The sequence below is a fragment of the Siniperca chuatsi genome, linkage group LG18 (assembly GCF_020085105.1).
Source record: "Siniperca chuatsi isolate FFG_IHB_CAS linkage group LG18, ASM2008510v1, whole genome shotgun sequence".
Taxonomy (NCBI): domain Eukaryota; kingdom Metazoa; phylum Chordata; class Actinopteri; order Centrarchiformes; family Sinipercidae; genus Siniperca; species Siniperca chuatsi.
In genome coordinates, this window is record NC_058059.1 from 5,172,639 (window position 1) to 5,198,860 (window position 26,222).

The following is a 26,222-nucleotide window of genomic DNA, read 5'->3' on the forward strand; positions in this document are numbered from 1 at the left end:
AGTGCTGCACTGAGAATACTCCGCAAATCTTCTTCAGTATAAGACACATCTGTTCCATTCATCTGTCCAGTTCTTTGGAATTCAATGTGGGGGTGTAACACTCCCAACAACTCATCAGTTATTTTGAATGCAGCTTTGTTTGGCTCAAATGACATCCCGTGACATGCAGCTTCGGAATATAAATGAAAGCAAGAAATCTTCTCTAGTATTTGCTAAAAGAAGCCTCGGACCATTTCTGAATGATGCACTCTGAAAGGAATAGATTGACATTTTGGGAAATAAGCTTATTCGCGTTCTTGCCAAGAGTTAGATGAGAAGATAGAAGTTGTGGTTGTGTGTTCGACAGTTTCTTGGCCAGACCACTGACTAAAACCACAAATTGTTTATTTGTAATTTACACTTTGTTTTTTGTACTAAACAAACAAGATATAACGTTAATCAGTGAGTTTTAGAGGCGCTGGTAGCGGATTTTTGTCACCTTTGGACAGAGCAGGCTGCCTGTTTGTGCTAAACTAAGATAATCTTCTGCTGGCTGTACTGATCTTCTACTTCTACTGATCTAACTCTTATCAAGAAAGCGAATAAGCTGTTGCTTTAATGGCAAAATGACTGAATTGAATTGAACTGATTGTATTTTTAAAAAAAACTGACATTGATGTATTACAAAATAATTCAGTACAATACCACAGAGATGATTTAAAAAGAAAATGTTTGAACATTTCTTTACTTTCTAATCAAAGGTGAGGTGGGAACTAAACCTTACTGCAACGGTCATGGAAACTACAGCACTGAAACCTGCGGCTGCGTTTGTCAGCCTGGCTGGAAGGGACCCAACTGCACTGAACCCGAGTGTCCCACTAACTGTCAGGCCCGGGGCCGCTGCGTTAACGGAAAGTGTGAGTGCTTCCAGGGCTTCACCGGAGAAGACTGCGCACTCGAGGTCTGCCCTGTGGACTGCGGAGCGCACGGCCAGTGTGTGGGCGGTATTTGCATCTGCTCTGATGGTTTCTTTGGCGAAGACTGCTCTCAAACCAAGTGCCTCAACAACTGCCGCGGCCGCGGCCGCTGTGAAGACGGAGACTGCGCTTGTGACGAACCCTGGACTGGATTCGACTGCTCTGAACTCATCTGCCCCAAAGACTGCTACGACCGTGGACGCTGTGTGAATGGCACCTGCTACTGCGATGAGGGATACACCGGGGAGGACTGTGGAGATCGCACCTGTCCCAACAACTGCCATGGTAACGGCTTCTGTGTAGATGGCCAGTGCGTCTGCACCGCCGGCTACAGTGGAGAAGACTGCGCTCAGATCACCTGCCTCAACGACTGTAACGGCAGAGGCACGTGCTTCAACGGGATGTGTATCTGTGACACGGGCTACCAAGGCGAAGACTGCAGCCAGTTAGCATGTCTGAACAACTGTAACCACAGAGGCCAGTGCGTAAATGGACAGTGTGCCTGCGATGTCGGTTTCCAGGGAGACGATTGCGCAGAGCTTTCCTGTCCAAGCAACTGCCTGCACAGGGGCCGCTGTGTTAACGGCCAGTGTGTCTGCGAGGAAGGCTTCGCTGGTGAGGCCTGCAGCATCAGGACCTGCCCCTCTAACTGCTATGGACGCGGCGAGTGTATTGAGGGACGTTGCGTGTGTCATGCGGGTTTCACCGGCAAGGACTGCGGTGAACTGAGCTGCCCTAACAACTGTCAAAACCGTGGCCGGTGCATCGATGGGCAGTGTGTCTGTGACGAAGGCTTCTCTGGTGAAGACTGCAGTCAGAAAGCTTGCCCCAACGACTGCCTGACCCAGGGTTACTGTGACGATGGCAAGTGCATCTGTCAGGAAGGCTACTCGGGAGATGACTGCTCTGTGCTCGCCTGTCCACATAACTGCAACAACAGGGGGCGCTGCATCAATGGAAAGTGCACATGTGATAGTGGATATCAAGGAGAAAGCTGTGTGGAGCTGAGCTGTCTCAACAACTGCCAGGACAAAGGCCGCTGCGTGAATGGTCAGTGCGTCTGTGATGAGGGATACATTGGAAAAGACTGCTCAGAAGGTAAGAAGCTCTGTTCAGTTCAGGGCAGAAACACAAAAAAGCATTTGGCAGTTCACAAATCCTGAAAGTTTCCATGTGTTAACTAGATGCACTATAAAAACCAATCCAGAGTGATGTAATTTCCTTCTATTCTCAAAATTCACTCACCACTCATCTTAAACTATTTTAGTGAATATAAAAGAGGTTTTCGGTTTGTGTATTGCCGTTGTCTGCACTTTGTTCGCACTTTTTTGGCAGTTCTTCACACCACAGCCAGATGTGGCTCTGGAGTTTGCATTAGCTCTGTATGATGGATACTCAGTGATTGAGGGCATGCGAAACTGTCCAAGGCAACACCCTCAGCAAAGTTCTTTTGCTTTCGTTTTTTCCAGTGTCTCCTCCAAAGGATCTTACCGTAGGCGAGGTCACCTCAGACACGGTGGACCTGTCCTGGAACAACGAGATGTTGGTGATGCAGTACCTGGTGACATATGTGCCCACCAGTCCTGGTGGTCTTCATCAGGAGTTCACTGTGCCTGGAGACAAAACTGCTGCCACTGTGAAAGAGCTTGAACCTGGCATTGAATACCAGATCAATGTCTACGCTGTTCTGAGCAACAAGAGGAGTGTCCCTGTCAGTGCGAGGGTGGCCACAGGTATATCAGCTGTCTCCATGCGTGTTTATTGCAAATACCCATAAAAAAAAAGTTCATGTGGCTTAGCTATCAGTGGTATCAGCTGTTTTTTTGATTATTTTTGTTTCCATCCCACCAGACCTTCCACAGCCAGAGGGTTTAAGATTCAAATCAGTGAGAGAGACCTCAGTGGAGGTAATGTGGGACCAGCTGGACATTCCCTTTGATGGCTGGGAGATCTATTTCCGCAACACGGTCAGTCTGCCCATCTCTTTTGAAGGCTTGCCCAGGATTGTATTAACCGACTGGGAAAAAGTGAGAGGTGATAAGCTATGCCAGCTTATTGAAAGTCTCAGCAAAACATGGATTTATTTCAGTGCTAACCATTAAAATTGCTTTGACATATGGAAAACCTCAGTGAGGGCTGGTCTGGATGTCATAGAACTGCGGGTAAATCTGCTCTTCAGAATCCGAGCCATAATTCGTTGCAAAGAAATTGCTGTGCCCGCTGATAAGTCAGAGGTCTTTTAAAGTTTTGCAGTTGCTGCAGAGTTTTTACCCATTTTTAAATACGTTGTCCTTTCCTGACCTTCATGTTAATTTTGATAATGGGCTGTGTGATGTAGTTGCACAGTTCTCTGTCAGGGTAGTATTGTTTTGGTTATCAGTCCTCTCACACATTTCCTGCGCTGTGTAAATTGACAGCTACTGTGCCATGCATACACAGATGTGGGATCAGTGCTCAATTTATTCCATGCAGCATTGTTCCATACTTTCTGTAGCCTGATTTCTGAAGTGTCACCAAAATCAGAAACACAGTTTTTGTTTTGTTGTATCAGGAGCATAACTTGTAATGTGGTCTCTTAAAGTTTAAGAGGATAAAAAATAATAATAATAACTTAATCCAAAATGCAACTGAACAAAACCGTATTAATCTTCCTGTTTTGAACTGAAATGTACTTCTAAAATTCAAACGCATGCATACACAGTGAGAAGATACAATCTTCTCTCCCATTGCTCAGCCTGTACTGTCACATCACAAAGTTTTTATACAACATATTAACTACTAATAATTATACATTTTGGGAAAAACATTTATTTGCTTTCTTGCCCAGAGTTAGATGAGAAGATCGATACCACTCTCGTGTCTCTACACTAAATTTGAAGTAGCAGCCACTTAGCTTATCTTAGCATAAAGACTGGAAACAGGTGGAAACAGCTAGCCTGGCTCTGTCTGAAGGTAACCGCACGATGACGACAAGACTCCAGGGAGTCACTGCACCCAGCCAATAAATAGTCTGGCACATAACCTTCCATAAAACAACAACTTCTGTTTTTACACTTCAGCTTTTGTACCGATTGAACAAACGACATATAATGTGTTGAGGAGTGAGCTTTAGAGGTGCTGTTAGGCTGATTTTATTTTACTTTGTACAGAGCCCGGGTAGCTGTTTCCCCGTTTTCAGTCTTTATGATAAACCAAAGCCGCAAACTCATCACCTTTTGGCGAAATTTGCGTATCCACGCTCTGCCTGGGCAAATTACAAACACCTGCACTTGATGCAGGATTGTGCTTGACCCCATGTTTGTGATGCAAACTGTTTTCGGTTGCTGTTACTTGAAATGTTGCTGTTTAACTGAGCTACAGATTATTAGCTTGTCCAAATCGAGCTAACTTTACCTTCGTTTGCCCCAGGGGCAAACAATAAAAGCAGTGCTTGACGAAGCCTAGTTGTAAGCCGTATTCATTTTCTATGGGACATGAGCGGTTTGCTTCTCAAGGCAGTGTAGCCGACAGCATATGATGCATATCAAAACACCCACGCCTGTTGTTTTCTGTCACCGTTTTCTACCCACTTGAGTTTGCAGCTACGTGCTAAGCTAACCATTTCCTGGCTCTAGCTTAATATGTACAGACAGATATGAGTGGTAATGATCTTCTCCGCTAACTCTCGGCAAGAAAGCAGGTAAGCGTTTATTCCCAAAATGTCGAACTATGTCTTTAAATCCAATCAAAATGTGCCGGGACTGGTTAAAAAGATCTGGCATGGGAGAAATCTAAAAACTGACCAGCTGGATGTAAACTGGACTTTGTAGAGTAATTAAGGCTACTGCAGTCAGTGCGTGTAAGTGTTTTCTAATTTCTTACCTTAACCTGATTTTCTCAAAGTAATCTGCACTCTTGTGTGCATGTCCTTAACAGGATATTTTACATTAGTTTATGCATCATGTGTCCTTGCAGAAAGAAGAAAATGGAAAAGTCGTGAGCACCCTTCCACCCTCTCAAAACCAGTTTTTCCAGTCAGGCCTTGGACCAGGACAGGAGTATGAAGTCTCCATCAACATCATCAAGAACAACACCAGAGGACCCCAAACATCTGAAAAAGTCACTACCAGTGAGTTTCAGACTTTAAACAAACATTTTCTTAGCACACAGATTATTTAGAGTCAAGTGGTGAGATCACAGTTGTTTAAAATCATCCAGTTTGTACCTAAGAAAGTATCCAATTCAGATGGTCTGTCATTTTCCTGTTCTGTCTGGCAGCTATTAGCAGTTTGGTAGGATACAAAAAACCTTCACTTCACTTGAGCACAGAGTGAAAAAATACATTAATGTCAAAGAGTGAAATTCAATAATGAATAGAAGAGTAACAACAGGAAATCCCTGCTGGCTCTCCACAGTCCCATCTAACAAATTTTTTGCTAAAGAGTAAATACTCAGACACATTGAATCTCAGCCTAGCATGACCATGTAATGGACGTGTTTGTTTTTTCACTTTCACTAAATTTTGCTCTTAGCTCGTCTCCTCCGCTCACTGAAACTTTTATTGCAGTGTTACTCCATACATTACGTTGTGAAATGCTTCCAGTTGCTTATGCGATCAATATGACACGCCAGGCCAAACAACTTTCATTGTGCATGGAAAAGCCATTTAGTTTACAAGTCTGTGTTGATGGACTCCTTGGGTATCACACCGTTTCATTTCTGATGTCATTTATCTGTGTAGGCTGAAACTAGACACAGCTCCCAGAAATAAATGATAGAAGTAAGGTTAAACCTTTCGTACCTTTTTACCCCCAGAGGTCCTTTCAGCGCGGCTCCAAAACATAGAGAAAAGATGTCTCCTCCACATGTGAACACAGGAGATTTGTCAGGTAGTAAACACAACGTCAGAGTGAAAGGGAATCACATTATGTTTCATGATAGCCTTTTCCCTTGTTGATCCAAGTTATTGCTTTGTCTTATGAGAGAGCCAAGTTGAGTCAACGGCTGTTTTATGTACAAACTCTTAAAAAAACATGGCAGGAGTGGTAATGTTTCGTCTTAATCTTGGTCTCACAGCAATGTAGACTCAGACTTGTCTTAGCCAGTATTGGATCTTTGCACGACTTTTTCTCAGTTCATTTATGAATTGTTTCTTTTCTTTTCTTTTAAGTGAAATAAAAATGTGTAATTGTATAAGTGTGTGCGTGTCTGGGTGTGTGTGTGTATATGTCCATTTATTACCATTGTCATCACCATTACCATCACTCACCCACCGTCACCATTGTTGCATTAGTTAAGTTTTTTTTTTTTTGTCCGATGTAATGATTACCATTGTCACACCACTCTCAATGAATCAATTAATTTTAGCTAGTGATATAATATAATATAATATAATATAATATAATATAATATAATTAATATAATATAAGAGAACTCTCCCCCCGCATCTTTTCGGTACCTGTTCTCCTATTCTTTTTTTTTGTATGTTATGTGTAGTGTCTAAGGTGCATTAAAAGAAGGGGGACATTGTGCAAGTGTGCCAACCTGGGACAGAGCTGCTGTCCCAGTGAACCACTTCTTGCCTGTCTCCCGTGCCTGAGTGTTTGTGAGGTTTTTCAATGTATGTATATATATTTTTTTCTCTTCTACGTTGTGGTGCATTAAAAACACATGAGAAGATTGAGGGGGGGGGGGGATTGGAAATAATCCAATGGTTTAAATATAGTGGTATTGACAACCAGGTTAGTTATTCCAAAATAGCAATAATAATAGTAATAATAATAATAATAATAATAATAATAATAATAATAATAATAATAATAATAATAATGATGATGATGATGCTGTTGATGATGACAATGATGATGACAATGGCAATGATAAGAGTGATAAGAGCAACAATAAATAAAACAATAATGACAATGATAGCAACAACAAACAATAATAGCAATCATAACATTAACATTAATGAAAGTATGAAAATAATGACAATGATGACAACAATAACAGCAATGTAGTAATATCTGTGGTTTGATTATAATCATTTATGAATTTAAAGGTTTTTAAATCCCTCCCTTCCCCCAGAGATTGACGGCCCCCGGCAGGTGGAGGTGAAGGATGTGACGGACTCCTCAGCTCTGGTCAGCTGGTCTCAGCCGGTGGCTCCTATGGGCAGAGTCACCATGTTTTACGGGCCCAGCTCCGACCCCTCAGATGAAACCAGTGTGGAGATCTTCCCTCCAGACAAGCAGTACAGCATTGACGGTCTGAGGCCAGACACTGAGTACAAGGTGTCGCTCATCTCCAGGAGTGGAGACATCACCAGTGACCCCGTCACCGCCACATTCATTACAGGTAGGCTTGTGATAGCAGTAACTGCAGATTTCTCTTTCTATTCTCATTTATTTGAAAGCTGCATGTACATGCATGGTTTACATGACAAACAAGGTCAAAATGTTGTGCTAAATACTAAATACTGAAGTTATGGTGATATTCTATGTTTTTCATTTTATCAACAATCCCATATAAAGACCAAAACCAGCTATGAATGTAGTAATAAGTATTGTGTGTGTATCCATAGTCTTGTAAATTCTTCTGTGCCATAGAGCTTCATTGTTGTCCAAAAGCTATTAAAAACACATCAATGAGTCACACTGTGTGACATGTTCCTTCATTACCATGAACACACACACTGTAGTGTTTGACTCAGTCCCACACACACCGTCCTGCTGCCCCAAATATTCACTAGAGCACCAAATGTGGATCAATCCGCCGCTGAAAATCCTCCTGTTTGAGTAACATTTGCTAAAAAACAACAGTGACCAGCTATTTTAGTAAATTACTGAGTTAAAAAAAGAAAAGAACTTACATATTTGTAATCCATTTTAAAGATTTAAATCTTCACTAGAAACCACTGGGTTTTGGGCTGAGTAAGTATTGAGAGACGAACTAACACATAGTTGGTTTTGGTATTTTCGTGGGACTTGTTGACAATACAAAAAAATACAGAATAACACCTGCTAGTGTGTAGATATATTTTACAGTATTTGTATTTATTTTGTGATGATTAGGGATGTGCATACATCTGTTTGCATACTGCAAATTGTATTGGCCCAATTTACAATAGGAGCCATAATAATAAATTCAATATCTGTGTACATATTTAAAGTTTGTGGGCGGAAAGTTGACTCTCCTAACATGATTATAAATGTATTCACCGTAGCCCTGGATGCCCCCACGGACCTTCAGGCTGTGTCCCAGACAGAGGACAGCATCACTCTGGAGTGGACTAACAGTCAAGCTGATGTTGGCAGCTATAGGGTGAAATACAGTCCCATCTCTGGAGCAACTCATGGTGAGGAACTGTTCCCACGAGGACCAGGAGACACCACAAAAGCTACTATCACTGGTAAGGGTCAAACATTTATTAAGTACGACCACACACAACTTGTATTAGTCATACGATGCGGTAATTTTCCTTCTATCCCTCTGTATGTCAGGGCTAAAGCCAGGGACAGAGTATGGGATTGGTGTGACTGCCGTGAAGAATGAGATGGAGAGCCTCCCTGCTACTACAAATGCAGCAACTGGTGAGAGACGCAGCCGAGCAGCTGTCCGAACACACCGCCCTTCATAAATACACGGACGGCCAAGTTTGTTGATACAAATTGGGTGACGAAATGAAACTAATGGGGGTAAAAGTGATTTATCATTTGTGTTGAGAATGCAACAGAAGTGAGAGAAAATTTACCGTCTCTTCTCTCCTGTCAGATATCGATCCTCCCAGAGACTTCGAAAAAGTCGAGTCCACAGAGACCTCCCTCACCTTGAGGTGGCAGAAACCTCGGGCCAAGGTTGGCGCCTACAGGCTGGTGTACGTCTCCAAAGATGGCCAGGTTGAGGAGGTGGAGATCCCAGCCACAGCGACTAGCTATGGCTTGTCCAACCTGACTCCTGGAATGAGCTACACCATCACTTTGACTGCAGAGAGGGGTCACAAGAGGAGCACACCTGTCACCCTTCCTGCATCTACAGGTGGGTAGGGAACAATTCTGCCGCAGTTCAGTCTTAGAATAAATGATAACAAATGCCTTCAAAGGAGGATAAAAAACGATTTGTCATGCCAAATGGGCTGTTATGTCCCTCCGAATTTCTTCAGGGCTTTAAAATAACAGATGAAAAGGACAGTTCCTTTTTCTGTTCAGTTGTTTAGATTTTGGAGTTTAGAGTTCAATAACTGTTTATATTCTTCATTGTAAGTCCATCAGTATTCACTTGGTATATTTTAGATGAATGCACACCAGAATTAAACTTTGGGATTTAGAATTACTCGTAGAGATTAGATGACTTTGGAAATAAATCTGCAGCCAACAAACACCAAGGAAATGAGATGCACTTACACCTAAATGATGCTTTCTTGATCTGTGCCCTTTTGTTTTTCTCGTAGCCTCTTTCACATTTTATTTAGCTGACTCAGACGACCGTGAGCTAACGACTCCTACAGGCTCGGAGGACAATGTCATTAGCTTTGTGTATTTAGACCCCTCTGAGTCCCAATTTTCTGGGACGGAGCCTGAGGATGAGCTTGGAACGCTGACTATCTCAGGCATCACGCCTGATGGATTTGACCTCTCGTGGAAACTAAAGGCTCACAGTGTCTATGATAGTTTCGCAGTAGAATATAATGACACTCTGCAATTATGGGATGTAAGAGAGGTCCGACTTCCTGGTGATGCCACTGGCTCTAGAATCCAAGGCCTGAAGGCATCGACAGAATATCAAATAAAACTTTATGGAATAACCAGTAGCCAGAGATCTGCGCTACTTGAAGCTGTTGCACTTACAGGTATAAGCTTCTTTTTTAGACTCAATGTTTATTAGAGACACTTTGTCCCTTTGTTTTTTGACAGAACATATTTCCACTGAAGGGAGAAGCTGTTTCATAGTCAAATAGTTGCGTAGATCAAAGTAGTGATGTGATTTGCATGCTGGTATTTTTTTTCATTGAGATTTCCTCGCAAAGAATATTTTTTTTATTGCAACCATCATCTGCATAACCTCTGGCATGACACAGTATGATGACAAACCCAACAGAGATGATTGTATCTTCACAAATAACTAATTTTCATCCCACCTGTCATCTGACAAGGCTTCAGTACAGTGGCAGAATGTTGCTTCTCGAAATTCAAATAAATGAAGAAATCTTCTGTGGAACTAAGTCCTCCCTGAGCCATTAATATCTTCGGATACAGGGGGTTATAGCACCCTGACTGTCCTGATTTCTTCCTGCATTTGAGCTTTTAAATGCAGCCATTTTGCTCTCTGAAAGCCTGCGCCATTAATTCCATCCGCATCATTCATCTTCAACCCCATTTACACAATTAAATGATTCTCTAGCAGTCGGAGAAAATTACACCATACATCACTCGCATGTTAAACAAGTGACTCAACAGTCTTTCTTTAGGACAGCAGCAACACAATGGCTGTGCATGGCTTCATCATCTATTTGAAGACAACTGTGTACTTCCACTCTGGTGGACTACTCAGAACCTTCAAAAATTAATGGCACTGACTCACGTGTCATTAATGCCTTAGCTGTTGCATGATGGTATAAACCGCAGTCCTGGAAAAACTGGGATAATAAGAGACAAGAGAAAATGATGAAATCATCACACGAATAAGGAACTTCATGCAGAATTATTTGATTTGAATTCTACAGTATCTTCTATTCTGATTTTAACCCAGTTTCTTCTTCACAGGTTCTTTTTCAGTCATCAGCAAAGCCGGTAACAAATTCATTCTTTAACCTGCTTTTATTCACTGTAGCACCCAAGCCTACCTCTCCAGATGTACTTGTGCTGAGCATCAAAGATGCCCCAACAACCCCACAGCCTGCTCTGGATATTGAAGCAGTTCAAAACCCACATCCCCTCCGTCCTCTGAACACTGAGGCTCCTTCCACTTCTGATACTGGTGTGATGAGCTCCAGGGCTGAGCCTGAAAGCTCAAGCCTGAACGTATTGGGGGACCTCACAGTCAATGTTACCTCCTCTAGTGTAAGCCTGGCTTGGTTGGCGCCTGACCAGGCGTTTGATAACTTTTTGGTGGAGCTCAGTGCTCCGTCAGGGGAGACACAAGCTCATGTGACCACACTACCAGGAAGTGTGAGAAAGGCTGAAATAGAGGGTTTGTCCCCGTCTACACACTATGATATTACGTTGCAAGGGCTGGTGGAAGGGAAGCGATCTTTACCTCTCAAAGGTTTTGCTACTACAGGTACATGGAGCAAATATTTCTTTTTATAGGCATTCATCACAACCCATCATCATCACATCCATTTGTTTTTTTTTATCCTTTAAATATTTCTGGGTGGCTGCATGGTACTTTTTTTTCCACAGATGATTGACGTTTTATTGTAAAAGACAATCCTCTTTCATCCCATATTTTCAATTGCTTAACCTCTGACTCTTATTTACGACGGAGTATCAGGGCCACAAAAAATCGAGTGAGAGATTTCAAGATTAAAGTCATAATATTTCGATAAAAATGTTGCAATTATACGAGAAAAGGGTTGTGAAAAGGTAATATTTTAAGATTAAGGTCATGTTATTATGAGAAAAAAGTCATAATATTTCAAGATTATTGTAATTATACCAGACAAGAGTTTTAATATTACAAGACTTTTTTTTAAGTCGTGATATATCAAAGTCATAATATTTTGAAAATGGAATACTTTTATGTTAAGTCGTAATATTTTGAGATTTAAGTCATTTTTAGAAGAAATAAAAAGTTGTTATATTTTGAGAAAAAAGATGCAATATTTCAAGATTAAAGTCATATTTTGAGATTAAAGTAATTTAAAGTAAAAAAAATCAAATCAACTTTTTTCTTGAAATATTCTGACTTTTTTTTCTTGTAATTTTTCAGCATTATTTTTGTAATAGTTTTAATCTAATAACTTTAATCCCCAAATCTAAGGTTATTTTTTCACCTGACCTGTGGCCCAAATACTCGGTCGTACTTATTACGATGATGAATAATGTGCCTTAAAAAAAAGTTATGCGTGAGTAATTTTTACAATCCATCTTGCCATTCAGTTGACCCCACTCTGATCTGTCTATCTACCAGAGGAGCTGAAGCCCATGGTGATGAACCTCACCATCTCTGACATTACATGGGACGGCTTCACTGCGTCCTGGAGCCCCACGGGTGGGGAATATGGCAGCTTTGTCATTGAGGTAACAAACTTGGAGAATTTCGCAGAGAGCCAGAACCTCACTCTCTCTGGAGACGCTTTCAGCCTGGGCATCTCCGGGCTTAATCCCAACACCAGCTACATGGTTGGCCTGTTTGGGATGTATCAGGGCTCCTTCCTTGAACCCGTGTACACTGAAGCCACCACAGGTACCTGCAACTTGCAGCGTTGCAGCGTTTTGTCCTCTAACTCTTTCTCTTTCTTTACTTTTGATTTTGATCTTTCTATGTCAGTCAGTATTTGTGAAGCATACACTGACACTAGAACCTCTGTTGTCCCACTCACAGTGGAGCGTCCACACCTCGCTGCATGAAATGAGAGCAACATAATAACCTAATTTCTGTTTTGTCATCACTGTCCAACACCCTGGCCACAGGGTACTCTACTGCTTCATCTTAACCAACATGCCATGAACCATTCTTGACCCTCCAGCCACTGTTTCTGTCTAGCTGAGAGAGGGCAGGGTGATGGGCACCCGTGCCGCATCACTGAGCCAAGCAAACGCCCCTCAAATGTTTACCCTTACCCTGAACTGCTCCCTCCATCCCAGTTACCAAAGTGCATGAAGCCCCCCTCCCTCTCTACCATCCCCTGCATCGTGGTGAGGTTTGACGCTGATGTGCTGCAATGATTGCAAAAGCAAACCAATAACTTTCACCCTCACGCGCCTGTCACACCATGACAGCGTGACCATCCCATTTCATCCCATCAACCCTCATTCAGTGTATAATTGATTAACCTTGAGGGATCATTTGCCCATGGATGTGTAAGGCTCACATGTGTGAGTTTTAGTGACATTTGAGTTCTGTTAGTTTGTGTGAATGACACAGATGACACAGATTGTCGATTCTGATCAAGTTTATTTTCACAGAACGTCAAAGTAAATATCCTCATTTCCTTTTGAACTACTAGGTGGCAAATGATTAAATCTTCTTGTCATTATCAAGGTAAAAAGCTAATAATATGATTTGAGGTTAACAGTAACGCCACCTTGTTTTACATCTGAATGATGCCTAAATTGTCTGCTGCATGTTTGCATGCAACTGACTATATTTCTCATTGCATGTAAAAATATGTTTTTATAAGTTAAACGTCCTCTGCAGCCGTCCTGTTCTGCTTTGAATTGCTGTGGTGCGACATTATGCAGAATCGATCCTGTCCTCAATGTTAACATGATGATGATGATGCTCAATATGCATGAAAGAGACTTTTAGTCCTTTTTATCTTATCTTTTTATTTTTTATCTTCCTTCGCCACATTTTCACATTTAAATCGACACTTCATTCATTTATTCTTCAGCTATTTACTATGAAGGCTTTTGTGTTTTCCCCTTGGCATTACATCTTCGTCCATCTAATTATATCATGTTTTTCATAAAAGGCGTATAATTGGTTTCAAATTCAAGCTGCTAAGTTAATTGTGCAATTTTTTATGCAAGAATATATGCATGTATTTAATCTTTTATTAAGCTACTCAGACTATCAGGAATTGCAAGTGGGTGGTGGTGAGTGTCCTGTAACACTATACACATTTTTATATGATAAATCAAACCAACCAGCTACTAATAATTGATTATGTATATCAGTATGTGTTCTGCAAAATGGTTTTGATGAAAATCTAATAATGATTTCTCTCTTTAGTGAATCAGCCAGTGGTTGGCAAACTATATATCTCAAACTTAACGTCAGAGAGCTTTTCAATCTTCTGGAATGGCACTGAAGGAGAATTTGATGGTTTTATCCTGGAGATAATTGATTCTGATTGGCTGATGGAGCCAAAGGAATATAACATGTCCAACAATGTAAAGTCCCATGACGTCACAGGGCTCAGGCCCAGCACTGACTATATAGCCTACCTCTATGGGACATACAAGGGATCCCGAACAAGTGCTGTCAGTATTGTTGCATCAACAGGTATTTTGATTTTGTGTATTTGTCATTAGTCTTAGAAAGAATAGGATTATCTATTATTAGCTTTTAAACATTCTTCAGTTATTTTCTGCACTGTAAAGTTGACTTGGGCCTGTATGCATACAATGGACTTTTAAAAAGAGACAAATACATGCTTTCTATTTCCATAAATGAATATATTTTATATTTTTCTCTCCCCTGTAGCTGAAGAGCCTGATTTGTCCAGGCTAGTTGTTTCTAACATTACCTCAGACAGATTTTCTCTGTCGTGGCGGACAGGAGAGAAGGCTTTTGATAACTTTATAGTAGAAGTCAGAGAGTCTGCTTTGCCCTCGCAGGCAATGGGGCGCGCTCTCCCGGGAGACGTGCGTTCCACAGTCATGGCGGGGCTCAAAGCGAGCACAAGCTACAACATAAAGCTGTACGCCAGCGCTGGTGGCCAGAACACACAGCCCTTATTTGATGTAACTACAACAGGTATCACATTACATGCATTTTTGACACTGCATGTACCAACCACATTGTGATTTATCAGTACAACATAACTGAAAAGCCATGTTCTTTTTCTGTTCAGAGGACGTCCCACAGTTGGGGCCCATAGCTGCTTCATCTGTGAGCCCACATAACCTCAGCTTGACCTGGAGCACTGTGTCAGGCCATTTTGATGGCTTTGTTATCCGGGTCAGTGACCCTGAGCAGCAGTCTGATACGCTGGAGTTCAGACTGCCCGGGGAAGCCCGTAACATTACGATCTCTAACCTGATGGATGCCACAGGCTATGATATTGAACTGTACGGCATCTCTCATGGGCGCCACACTCCCTCTGTGTTAGCCCACGCCATCACAGGTACTGCGTATTTTACTCATATCTTAAACCCTCATCACTTGTAGTTGTAAATGGAAACCATGTGTGTTTTTAAAAGTTTTCAGTTATATGCAGGTCTAAAGCCTGAAATGCATTAAGAGAAAATTTGACACGCATCATTAGCGCCTACTGTTTTCACAGTCTGGTAGCATTTTTAGTGCATGTACACATTTGATTTATTAACCCCAAAGAGGTCAGACATGGATGTTAACTAAGCATGCACTATTTTTTTCTTTTTATTTTTTGTTCTGTTAGAGAGCAAACATCTTTTGTTATAAGCTTTGACAGAATAAGCCTAAAATTTTAGTTTCCACATGGTGTAGATTTATTTTATCTCATGAATATTGGCTGGTGACAGTTGTCTAGCATTACAAGTATGATAAAGACAGTGGTGCAAGAAGTACTCAGATATTTTACTTGGAGTATTTCTACAGTGTGGTATGGCTATTGTCATAAGTCTACGGCTAAGTCATTCAAAGCATTCAAAAAAGTAAAAGTACAGAAGTATTAGCATCAAAATATACTGAAAGTACCAAAAGTAAAAAGTACTCATCATGCAGAATGGCCCATTTCAGAATAATACAGTATATATTATATTACTGGAGTATATTAATTGATGCATTCATGTGTAAGCATCACTTTAAAGATGAAGCTAGTAAAGATGGGGCTAATTTTAAGTACTTAATAAACTGCTGGGGAGCTTAATCCTTAATAATACATGATCAGTTATTTGTTGAATATATTGTGTGTCTGAAATGTAGTGGAGTAGAGGTATAAAGCAGCAAAAAGTGGAAATACTCAAGTAAAGTACAAGTACCTCAAGATTGTACTTAAGTACAGTATGTGAGTAAATGTACTTAGTTATGTTCCACCACTGGATAAAGAGCTGGCATTGATTATACTTTTCCTTTACAAACAAAGTTGACACTTCAATTGTGTGTGGAGTGCACCCATAGAAATGTCAGTAGAAGATAATTCGGGCTAAAAGCTAAAGCCGTTACAGAATTGTGTTAAGATGCAGTACCGCTAATGGACACTAGATGTCTGTATTGTAAGTGGTGGTTCGTCACATGGATTCGTGGCTCTAAAAACCTTTTGGGTGAGGAAAGAGAGGCTGCATCCATTTTATCTACAGTGTATTGTAGAAGTATATAAAGCACTATGATACATGCCAAATTTGCCCGTAATGTGTTTTGGAGATATTCAGATCACATGTTCCCATTTTAAATGTGGTGACAACTTCTTTTTGCCTCTTTTAAAACTGATCACCTCACAGGAAGAACAGATGTAATGATTTTGCTTTTGCAACCATTGCACACATTATCCTCCTAATGGAATCTTGATCCCTCTCCCACATGTGTTCCCTCTCACACACACACACACACAAAAAAAATCAAAACCCACTCCCCTCCAGCTCCTTTGCCTAAAGTGGAAAACTTGACAATTTCCAACATAACCCCCTACGGCTTCCGTGTGTCTTGGGAGGTGAAGCATCAGCTGCAACAGGAGGAATTAGCCCCCTCTAGTGGCGGCTTCAGCCATTTTCACATAGTGGTGACGGACTCTGGCTGGCTGCTGGAGCCTCAGGAGTTCACTGTGCCAGGAAACCAAAGTCACCTGGACATCTGGGGCCTCATCACAGGCATAGGCTATGAGGTCAGGCTGACCGGGGTGTCAGAGTCAGGGCTTCTCTCTCGGCCTCTGACTACAGTGGCTGTGACAGGTACCACTCACAGTGCACTGCAAGGCCCCTCGTCTTACTAAAAAAAGTGCACTTCCTTGTTTTGTTGCAACTACTGTACATATGTGATCGTTGAACTTTATGTTCCAATTCTGAAGTTTCACCATCACAACCTGGCAGGTCTATAAATGGCATAATTCTTTGATGATCATGCTTTTTGTATTATAATTTCAAATAATAGAAATCGCCTTAAGATATAATTTCACACAATTAGCTTGAGAATTAGTACATTTTGGTTAATGCCATGTTTCGATGGTGAGGCTTCAGCTCAGTATTGTGATCTAACCCTAACTCAGATTTATAACACAACTCTTTTCCAGAATGATTTCACTTTTCTTTTGTTTCAAGCGTTTTCTTGAATGCAGCTTCATCATCATCGGGAGGAAGAGATCCCGTCTGTTTCTTCTTACCTCCAAAATATGAGCGAACATATTTGTTTGTTTTCATATTTTAAAATGTGTTTTCCTTCAGATTTCTGATTGGTGCTACACAGATGTCTACGGACATCTTTTAAAGTTACTTTCACCATGCTGCTACCTTTTCATGCTGTTTTATCGATCTGGCTAAAACTCCAGTGGATGGATACAGACCACTGAGTAAAACAAAATCATCAGAAGTGGGAAAACACTGATAAATCAACAGGACATTCTGAGCATGACATGTCAGTTGATTTAACCTCTAATCTCATTTGTTTCATTATCTTTGAATGCACTGAATGCATCGAGGCTGGCCTTGAAGACGCATGGGGACCTCGTCTCAACCAGTGTTTGCTGAAATCCGTCCAACAGCTCTGTTATTGAATGTGAACCCGTTAACTGACAAAAATAAACACTTAAAAAAGCATCTTGTCTTTTTAATTCTCCCAAACTTACGCTTTTGTAGCCCGTGTGCTGTGTCTTTGACTGATTTACACTAACGGACGCCTGAGCATGGCAGATCGGAGGTGGTGGACAAAAAGGCCTTCAGGCTGGAATCTAACCCTGTCTGCCACCTGGAAACCGTCTTTCCTGATTGCTGACTTCTTCCAAACTGATGTCTTTGGTCATCTCTCAGAAGTTGATGAATATTGCTTGGAAAACACCAAACCTACTGCAACGTTATGTTTCCTTGTGTAACCAGAGGCTGAGCCGGAGGTGGAGCATCTCTTTGTCTCGGACATCACAGCTGACGGTTTCCGCCTGTCATGGACTTCTGATGAAGACATGTTTGACAGATTTGTGATCAAAATAAGAGACGGCAAAAGATTAGCCCATCCTCAAGAGTACAGCGTCCGTGGCGATGAACGAACCAAGGTTTTAACTGGACTCATGAGTGGCACTGAGTATGAAATCGAGCTTTATGGTGTCACATTGGACCAACGCTCCCAACCTATTACTGGGGTTGCTCAGACAGGTATATGAAAAACAAAGTGTGCACTGAACTGAACCCACAGTCCCACTAATCATTTTTATTTCTCTGGTTTAGGCTTAATTCCATGTCTGACTCTAATGGAAAATGGTCTTTTGGGAAACACAATTTCTGGAGTTTAATTTGAACCCTTCCAGCTCATAGTTTTCTTTTTTGCTCTCAGTGTTAATGACCATATTTTCTTCTCTGAAAACTTTTCATCTGCTTTCCTGTCTGCGCATATCCATTTGCACTTTGCTAGGCCTGAGCACTCCAAGGGGACTTCACTTCTCTGAAGTGACGGACTCCTCAGCCATAGTTCACTGGTCCGTGCCTCGCTCTCCAGTGGATAACTACCGTATCATCTATGTGCCCTTTGAAGGAGGTAAGAGGTCAATCAGGGTTATTGTGTTTCTATAGTTTAAATTTTATTTCCATTTTACGTTTACATTTGGATTTAGATACAGAGTTTAGTTTTAGATACTTTGTAGTTTGATAAATATTTAAATTATAATTAATTAAATATTAGTTTAACAAATTTTATCCTCACTAGTGGCGTGGCTCTAGGGATGGCAATGTTGTTCCCGCGGTCGGTTTGTCCACCACTTTGGTCCAGACTGAAATAACTATCGAATGATTGCTATGAAATTTTGTGCAGACATCCATGGTCTCCAGAGGATGAATCCTGATGACTTTGGTGATCCTCTGACTTTCCCTGTAGCACCACCATGATGTTGACATTTTAGGTTTTTAGTTAAATGTTTCGACAACTTTTGGACGGATTGCCATGCAATTTAGTACAGACATTCATATCCACCTCAAGATGAATTGTAATAATTTTGGTGATCCCTTAAATTGTTTATGTAGCGCCCTCATCAAGTCAAAATTTTAATTCGCCCAAGACTTTGGTTTATGACCAAATACCTGCGAAACTAATGACACTCTCACCAGCCTCAGCTGTACTTTGTGTTTAGTGCTAAATGGAAAATGTTAGCATGCTCACGTTATACTAAACAAACATTACTTGCGTAACATCAGTATGTTAACATTAACTCTGTTAGCATGTTGGCATGCTGACGTTAGCATTTTGCACTGTGTTTAAGTACAGCCTCACAGAGCTGCTAGCATGGCTATAGACTCTTGTTCTCTGGTCACCAAAGGTAAAGTTTATCACCACCCACCACAATATAATTTAAAAAGTACCAAGTAGACCAGGAGCTACAGTGGAGCTTAGTTATGGAGGATGCAGTGGAGATGCACTGGTAGATAAAACCTGTCACCACGCGACAGCGCAGAAACCACATTTTGTTGTCCTCCACAGGAAGCCCAATGGCAGTGACTGTGGATGGCAGCGTGTTTGAGGCTTTGCTGCCCAATATGATCCCTGGCAAAACGTACCAAGTGACCGTGAGGTCTGTGAAGGGTCTGGAGGAAAGTGACCCCAGCACTGACACTGTAACCACAGGTTGGCTTTCTTCTTCTCTTATACAACACTGATAACTTCTGTGTCAGTCCGCCTGACTTGTAATGACGTTGGAGTCAGTTCTTAGAAAACTTAATTGAAGCTGTTTCTCTTGACGCTGTAATCCTGTTTGTGCCCTTCAGCTTTGGACAGACCTCAGGGTTTAACTGCAGTTAATGTCACTGACACCTCAGCCCTGTTGCTGTGGCAGCCGTCCGTGGCCACTGTCGATGGCTACGTCATTACTTACAGTGCTGATTCAGGTGTGTTCTGTTTGGTTACAGTCATTTTATTTATCCCTTAATTAACCGTTAATTTAGACAAGAAGTAGAATTAGTTCATCTTTAAAAGTGATATTTGTATTGGTCACCCTGCTTCCCTTCCACAAACTATCAAAGTGTGTACGAAGGACTTTGTGTGGTTTGATTTATTGATGTGGGTGTGCCTTGCCTTACAGTGTCCCCTGTGGTGGAGCATGTTTCTGGGAACATAGTGGAGTTTGAGATGGGCTCCCTGGTTCCAGGAACCCACTACACAGTTGGAGTACATGCTATGAAAGAAGCTCAGAAGAGCGACTCTGCTGTTACTGAATTCACCACCGGTAGGCTTAGAGATGAGTTATGGCTTGAAGAAAAATGTATATTGATTCTTGTATATTTTGTAGCTACAGTTCTTTAAATGAATGAACCTACAGTGTGACGTTGTGTTTTCAGAGGTGGACCCTCCTCGTGATCTGACAGCTATTAACATTCAGACTGACAGTGCGACTCTCACATGGAAACCTCCGCAGGTTGCTGTCACTGGTTACACACTCACCTTCTCCTCTGCTGATGGTATAATCAGGGTATGTGCATCCTCACATCAGTTAAATCACTGACAACACTTGTGGTTTTTCTTGTTAAAAAACCACAGACTGCATAAACTTACTGTCACTGACGACCGTTTTCCAAAGCATGCCACAATGTTTTGGATGGATTTCCTAACTTCTGGGCAGCTATTCTTTTCAGCTCATGCCAAGAGGGAATGACAATCAATTCTAAACTTTCTTTTTGGTGCATTCAAGGAAACTCAGACATCCGTGATCTGCTTTTGAAGAGTAACATTTCAATGCAAGAAACTACCAAATTCATATAATCTGTTTTACATCGTCTATGTTTTGTGATTGTTTGTCTTTTAGGTTTGATTTTTTTTTGTCGCCATTGCTCATGAATGCAACACTTTTTGGGCACCAACTGTAAACTTATACCTTAAATATTATTAATTAATGCAAACATAAAAGCAACAATATTTTTACTCTGATGTCAAACATGTTTTGAGTCTCTTCTAGTTGTTTAACAATGAATTTAAACCAGTGGATATAAAAACAAATGGAATTCTTTGGAAAATGGTTAGCAGTACTGCAAAATGTGCACATTTTATAGTTAAATCTCCAGTATGGTCTTGCTCTTTGTAAATGCTTTGTGTTTATATGTGTATGCATGGATTCAGGAAGTGGTGCTAAGCCCGACAGCGTCCTCTTATAGCATGGCTCAGCTAACTGGCTCTACAGAGTACAATGTCAGACTGCAGGCCATCGCTGGGGCCCAGAGGAGTCGTCACGTGCGCACCGTCTTCACTACCAGTAAGGACGGAAACACATGCAAGCACACACCTCTTTTTTTTTTTGTTTTTAATCAGTCGTGTGTGTCGCCAAAACTCGACATTAACTAGACTTGCTGGTACTTTTTAGCAGTGAGTCTTGTGATGGGTTAAGCAACAGCCCAGATGCACGTTAGAAAGATATTGCTTCTTCTAACGCACATTCCTTTCAGTTAATCTGATATTCCACCTGTGCTTATTTTTCATTCTGTCTGAGCTGCTCCCAGTGGAAAAACCTTTTAGTTTTCCTTTCTTTCCTTTTTCAAAACCTGCTTTCTTTCCAAGCTGTCACATGATACTGTATACTCTACTGCTTTTTTATATAACAGAGATGAAGATAAAGCAACTGTGTCCTCTGAGGTCTCTAAGATGATGTCTTTTTAATATGTGCTTCTAGTTGGACAGTTGTACAGACGCCCTAAGGACTGTGCTCAGATTTTACTGAATGGAGAGACGACCTCTGGTCTGTACACCATCTATGTGGGAGGAGAGGAGAGCCAGCCCATCAAGGTTTACTGTGACATGACCACAGATGGCGGAGGATGGATGGTGAGTAAATCAACCTGCTGGAATCCAATTAAAGGCGGTTTTCAAACCATAATTCACATTGAAAAGGATATGACCATACTAGTTATGCAACGCCCGTTTTTCTAATGATAGACAGTTCCACAGTGACCTCGGCCTGTGCTTGTTATGATTTTTGTGAAGCTGTTGTGACACTCATGACAGTTGGTCCTCTTCAGGTTTTCCTCAGACGCCAGAATGGAAAGCTGGAATTCTACAGGAACTGGAAGAACTACACAGCTGGCTTCGGTAACATGAATGATGAGTTCTGGCTGGGTAAGAGCACTCGTCTTCTTGTCTCACTCACTTCGCCTCTCTCGCTCTCTCTCTTACTCAGTCCCTTCTCAGCTCACACATATTAAATTATTATAGGTCTCTCCAACCTCCATAAAATCACAAATTCTGGTCATTATGAGCTGCGAGTGGACTTGAGGGACAACGGGGAATCAGCCTACGCTCAGTACGACAAGCTGACGATTGCAGAGCCAAGAACACGCTATAAAGTCTACATCGGAGCGTATAGTGGAACAGCAGGTAGGTGCTACTTTATATCTAGTTTAATCTGTCCAAAAACTGAAGTGTAAACATGACAAGTTGGGGTTTCTTTGTTTCGGCCGTAGTAACTTTCTGGAGTCTTGTTGTCACCGTGAGGTTGCCAGGCAACCAGCAGAGACTCCAGGATGTAACTGCTCCCGGCCAAGAAATAGTCTGTAAAACGAAACCTTGTCGTTGTTACACTTTACACAGTGTTTGTGGGGATTAAATAAAAGAGATATAATGTGTTAATTTGCAAGCTTTAGAGGTGCTAGTATCTTGATTTTGCCACCTTTGGACAGAGCCAAGTTAGCTGTTTCCTTCTGTTTTCAGTCTTTATGCTAAGCTAAGCTAACACTCTCCTGGCTGTAGCTTTATACTAAACGCGCAGAGACGAGAGTGGTGTCGATCTTTTCATTTAACTCTCGACAAGAAAATGAAGAAGCATATCTCCCAAAATGTTGACCTATTCCTTTAAGAAAAGCCACTATGACATGTTTACTTAATCTAATAGGACTGTCTTTAACTGAATAAGATCACACGTTCACATGCATGAACCCATGAGCTGTGTTTTCTGGGCTTAACTGTCAATATCTTTACCAGGTGACTCCATGACTTACCACCAGGGTCGACCCTTCTCCACCTTTGACAATGATAATGATATTGCTGTCACCAACTGCGCCTTGTCCTACAAAGGCGCCTTTTGGTATAAAAACTGTCATCGTGTCAACCTCATGGGGAAATATGGTGACAACAGTCACAGTAAGGTATGTTTACACATATTTCATAAAATTCCTTTTCCTATTCCTTTCTTGTTCAGGGAAAGATTACTTTTTTCCCTACTTAATTTTCATGGGTAAAACATTCGGAACATTAAACAATGACTGTAACAAACAAACAAAAACAACTGAAATGAATTCACATTTTTTCCATCATTCATACAAGCCTGTTGATGGATTTTGTGCAGTTGTGCTTCTTGTAGTCTCAAGATACGTGTCAGTTTGTACATTAACAAAGATAATATTATATTATTATATAAAATATAGCTTGTTTTACTTGCTAGTAACAGTATTTTAACAAAATATCTGTTGCTTCCCACCACACTTTCTTCAGAGAAAAATACCAAACAACTCATGGGGACCTTATATCCTAGTATTTGTTGTAACACTTGACATACCATTTCCCAAAACAGTTATTTTATGACATTTCCCCCCAAAAATGTGAGTGATCTACATCAAATATTCCACACTCTCCAACATTATGCAACTGCTTTGGTGTAATAAAGAAACAAACCAGATTTTTCCAGGAGAATTCCCTCCATGTCCGTGAATTGGCACATGTATAGTTTAGGGAAAGAGGATGTGTTAGATGTCTCACTATTGGAGCCTCTTTCCCACGATTTGTATTTTGTTTTTCTACAGGGGATCAACTGGTTCCACTGGAAGGGCCACGAACACTCTATTGAATTTGCAGAAATGAAGATTCGGCCGGCCAACTTCAGAAATTTTGAGAGCAGAAAAAAACGATCATAGACTCATGAACCCTTCCTCGTCTACACCTCATCTCCATCCCTCATGAACTTCTGTCTTTGCTCATCCTCAAATCTTTCTCTAAAATACACACAAACAAAGACAATCACACTAAATGTAATTCAGTTCTTGCTGCGAGAAATGAACCTGGTAACATTACTCCAAAGAACCAAGCAATTAGCCGTTTTTTGTGTAGCCATCCCAATTTGGCATTGTGTGATATTATATTTCTGCTTTCCCACATTTTGGGTTCCAAAAGAAAGTAGCGGTTGTGAATGTGAATGGAGATACAGTTATTGGGACCAAACATCTGTAATCATATGAGAATTAATTGTAAAATTGTGTAAATGGATCCACTGAATTAGTAACATGTCAAAGGCAGACGGCGTCAGGCCGCTCATGTCCCGGTAATGGGAAGGTTGTTCAGTGGCATTGTATGTTGAATTAGTTCAATTCCTCCATCTTAAACTGAGTTATTGACAAGGATAAATTATATAAAATGATACACCTTAATGAATATAATGAACTCTATGAAATATTATATTTACTGTACAACCAGGAGAGCACATTTGGAGGCCACTTATACCATTGAACATATTTAAATTTTTCTTTACTTATTTTGATAGAAAAAAAAATCTGATGTTCTGCCACCTTCAATACAAATAAAAATATTAGTTTGATAAAAGTGTGTGTGACCTCTTTTTATAAGTCGACATTTAAATGATTTCCACCTCCACTCCAGCAGATGGCAGTGTTTACTCTCAATGCAATGCTGGTTGGGAATGTATGATGTACTGTGTATGTGGTTGTCTGTCTCTACTTGGAGTGTGTTTTACAGAGCTACTTGACAGTAAGTATCAAAAATATTCATGGAATCTGCATCTGTCTTAAAAAAGAAAGTCTTAAAAAACATTGAATTCAGTTCCCTAAAAAAAAACAGCCTTTGAAGGCATTAAAAATACTTTAATTAGTATTTTTTGTTGAGTTTCAGTCAGCGCCATCAGACCTGTAACAAACTAGCTAGGAAGCTTGTCGTCGACTCATAATGAGCAGGTGTTAATTTTAGCAAAAACTTAAATTAAGTCATTATATTTTAATGGGTTAATCCGTCCATCAGTTTTTTGCCTCGTACCTGGTTCCAGGTCACGTTAATTGATTAGCTATAGCTAGCAGGAATTAGTTATATACAGCTGGGAAGTACAGACATACATGTCAATAAATTCATGTTCTTGATAAATGATTGTAGGCCTACTATTGTATGAAAAAGAAATGAAATTACATTTCTATGTGGTATTAAGTCTTACATTTAATTTGGTGAACACTGCAGAAACCCTGTTATGACATGTTTGAAATCAGAAAATATTCTCCAGTTTAAATAAAAAATAAAATCAACTTTATTGCAGGAGGAGGGCTTTTACCAAGAAACTTTAAGCCTCTTCATACTGACTGGCTTCACTTTGACTTTCAAACCAAGGCTTGGTATAACGCATTTGTTTATGACAGTCTTCTTTTATAAACCTATTAGAATAGTAGCTTACTGGCTTGAGTGTAGCCTAATATTTCTGTACCAGGGTCTCTTCACCGTTCCAAAGTTTAGGTTAAAATCAGTGTTATCTTTCTTTCTTTCATGTGCAACTGGAGCCTTTTGTGCAAGGTTTGCACAATCAATATATTTCTACAATTGTCATCAAATCCATCATTTAGGTAAAACTGTTCCAGATCTAAAGTGAAACTGTTGCACTCATCCCCTATAACAAGGGTGGACTTTGGTGTTTGAAGACTTGCCAACTTCTTAAAATCCTTAAATAAGAGCCTTAAATGAGGGATTAAATATGGCTGATCCATGTGTCCTACTTTGTGTTGCGTTTGGCTTGCAAGCAGTATAAGGTCATTTCATTCTTTCAACAGCAGGCAGGTGACCTAGTGATCACTCCCCACCTTTGTAGCCTGGATCATTCATCTTGATCTGCAGCCACCTCAGTGTCCTCTCTGCCACTGATTTGTTTGTTGTGCTGCTCACTTTAATGGGCACATTTTGTCTTCTCACATCCGATCCTCCTAGAGAGCAGTCAGACCGAGACTGAATGTTTGGTCTAGTCATGATCACAGCAATCATTTCTGAGTATTCGTGGCTCAGATCAACCTTCATGTGTTCAGAGAAGCCTGACACTCTCAGCTGTTGAGGTTTTAGGATGTTGGAACATTTAGTTTGAATATGACAAAGACGAATGATGGGACACTAAATGTCGGCTGGCACAGAGCTGGGAGTTTTCCACATTAAATGACTTTTGACCTGGATTTCTATCTATGCATTCTGCTAAGATCAAATGTCATCCTGAGACGTCTCTAAATAAGGACTGGAGTCAAATGTCCTTGTAATATAGCTTCGAAGAGTGATAGGAGT

General features: G+C 40.8%; 1 protein-coding gene across 9 annotated transcripts in view; it reads left to right on the forward strand.

Annotated features, from left to right (window-relative positions):
- Positions 1-23,907, forward strand: part of tnca (tenascin Ca) — a 52,295-nt gene extending 28,388 nt beyond the window's left edge. For 2 of the 9 annotated variants that reach the window (XM_044174206.1, XM_044174207.1), the window contains 27 exons: positions 741-2,054; positions 2,426-2,689; positions 2,808-2,923; positions 4,911-5,064; positions 7,020-7,289; positions 8,158-8,343; positions 8,435-8,524; positions 8,706-8,969; positions 9,382-9,780; positions 10,761-11,210; positions 12,063-12,338; positions 13,830-14,102; positions 14,304-14,576; positions 14,674-14,946; positions 16,379-16,687; positions 17,825-18,097; positions 18,354-18,476; positions 19,413-19,556; positions 19,697-19,816; positions 20,011-20,154; positions 20,267-20,397; positions 21,042-21,174; positions 21,589-21,740; positions 21,935-22,031; positions 22,128-22,289; positions 22,893-23,056; positions 23,711-23,907. In XM_044174206.1, the coding sequence (XP_044030141.1) occupies positions 741-2,054; positions 2,426-2,689; positions 2,808-2,923; positions 4,911-5,064; positions 7,020-7,289; positions 8,158-8,343; positions 8,435-8,524; positions 8,706-8,969; positions 9,382-9,780; positions 10,761-11,210; positions 12,063-12,338; positions 13,830-14,102; positions 14,304-14,576; positions 14,674-14,946; positions 16,379-16,687; positions 17,825-18,097; positions 18,354-18,476; positions 19,413-19,556; positions 19,697-19,816; positions 20,011-20,154; positions 20,267-20,397; positions 21,042-21,174; positions 21,589-21,740; positions 21,935-22,031; positions 22,128-22,289; positions 22,893-23,056; positions 23,711-23,821 (6,665 nt within the window). In that variant the 3' untranslated portion in view covers positions 23,822-23,907. The remainder of the gene's footprint in view (positions 1-740; positions 2,055-2,425; positions 2,690-2,807; positions 2,924-4,910; positions 5,065-7,019; positions 7,290-8,157; positions 8,344-8,434; positions 8,525-8,705; positions 8,970-9,381; positions 9,781-10,760; positions 11,211-12,062; positions 12,339-13,829; positions 14,103-14,303; positions 14,577-14,673; positions 14,947-16,378; positions 16,688-17,824; positions 18,098-18,353; positions 18,477-19,412; positions 19,557-19,696; positions 19,817-20,010; positions 20,155-20,266; positions 20,398-21,041; positions 21,175-21,588; positions 21,741-21,934; positions 22,032-22,127; positions 22,290-22,892; positions 23,057-23,710) is intronic. The other 7 variants (XM_044174208.1, XM_044174209.1, XM_044174211.1 and 4 more) reach the window with 7 other exon arrangements.
- Positions 23,908-26,222: the final 2,315 nt, after the last annotated feature.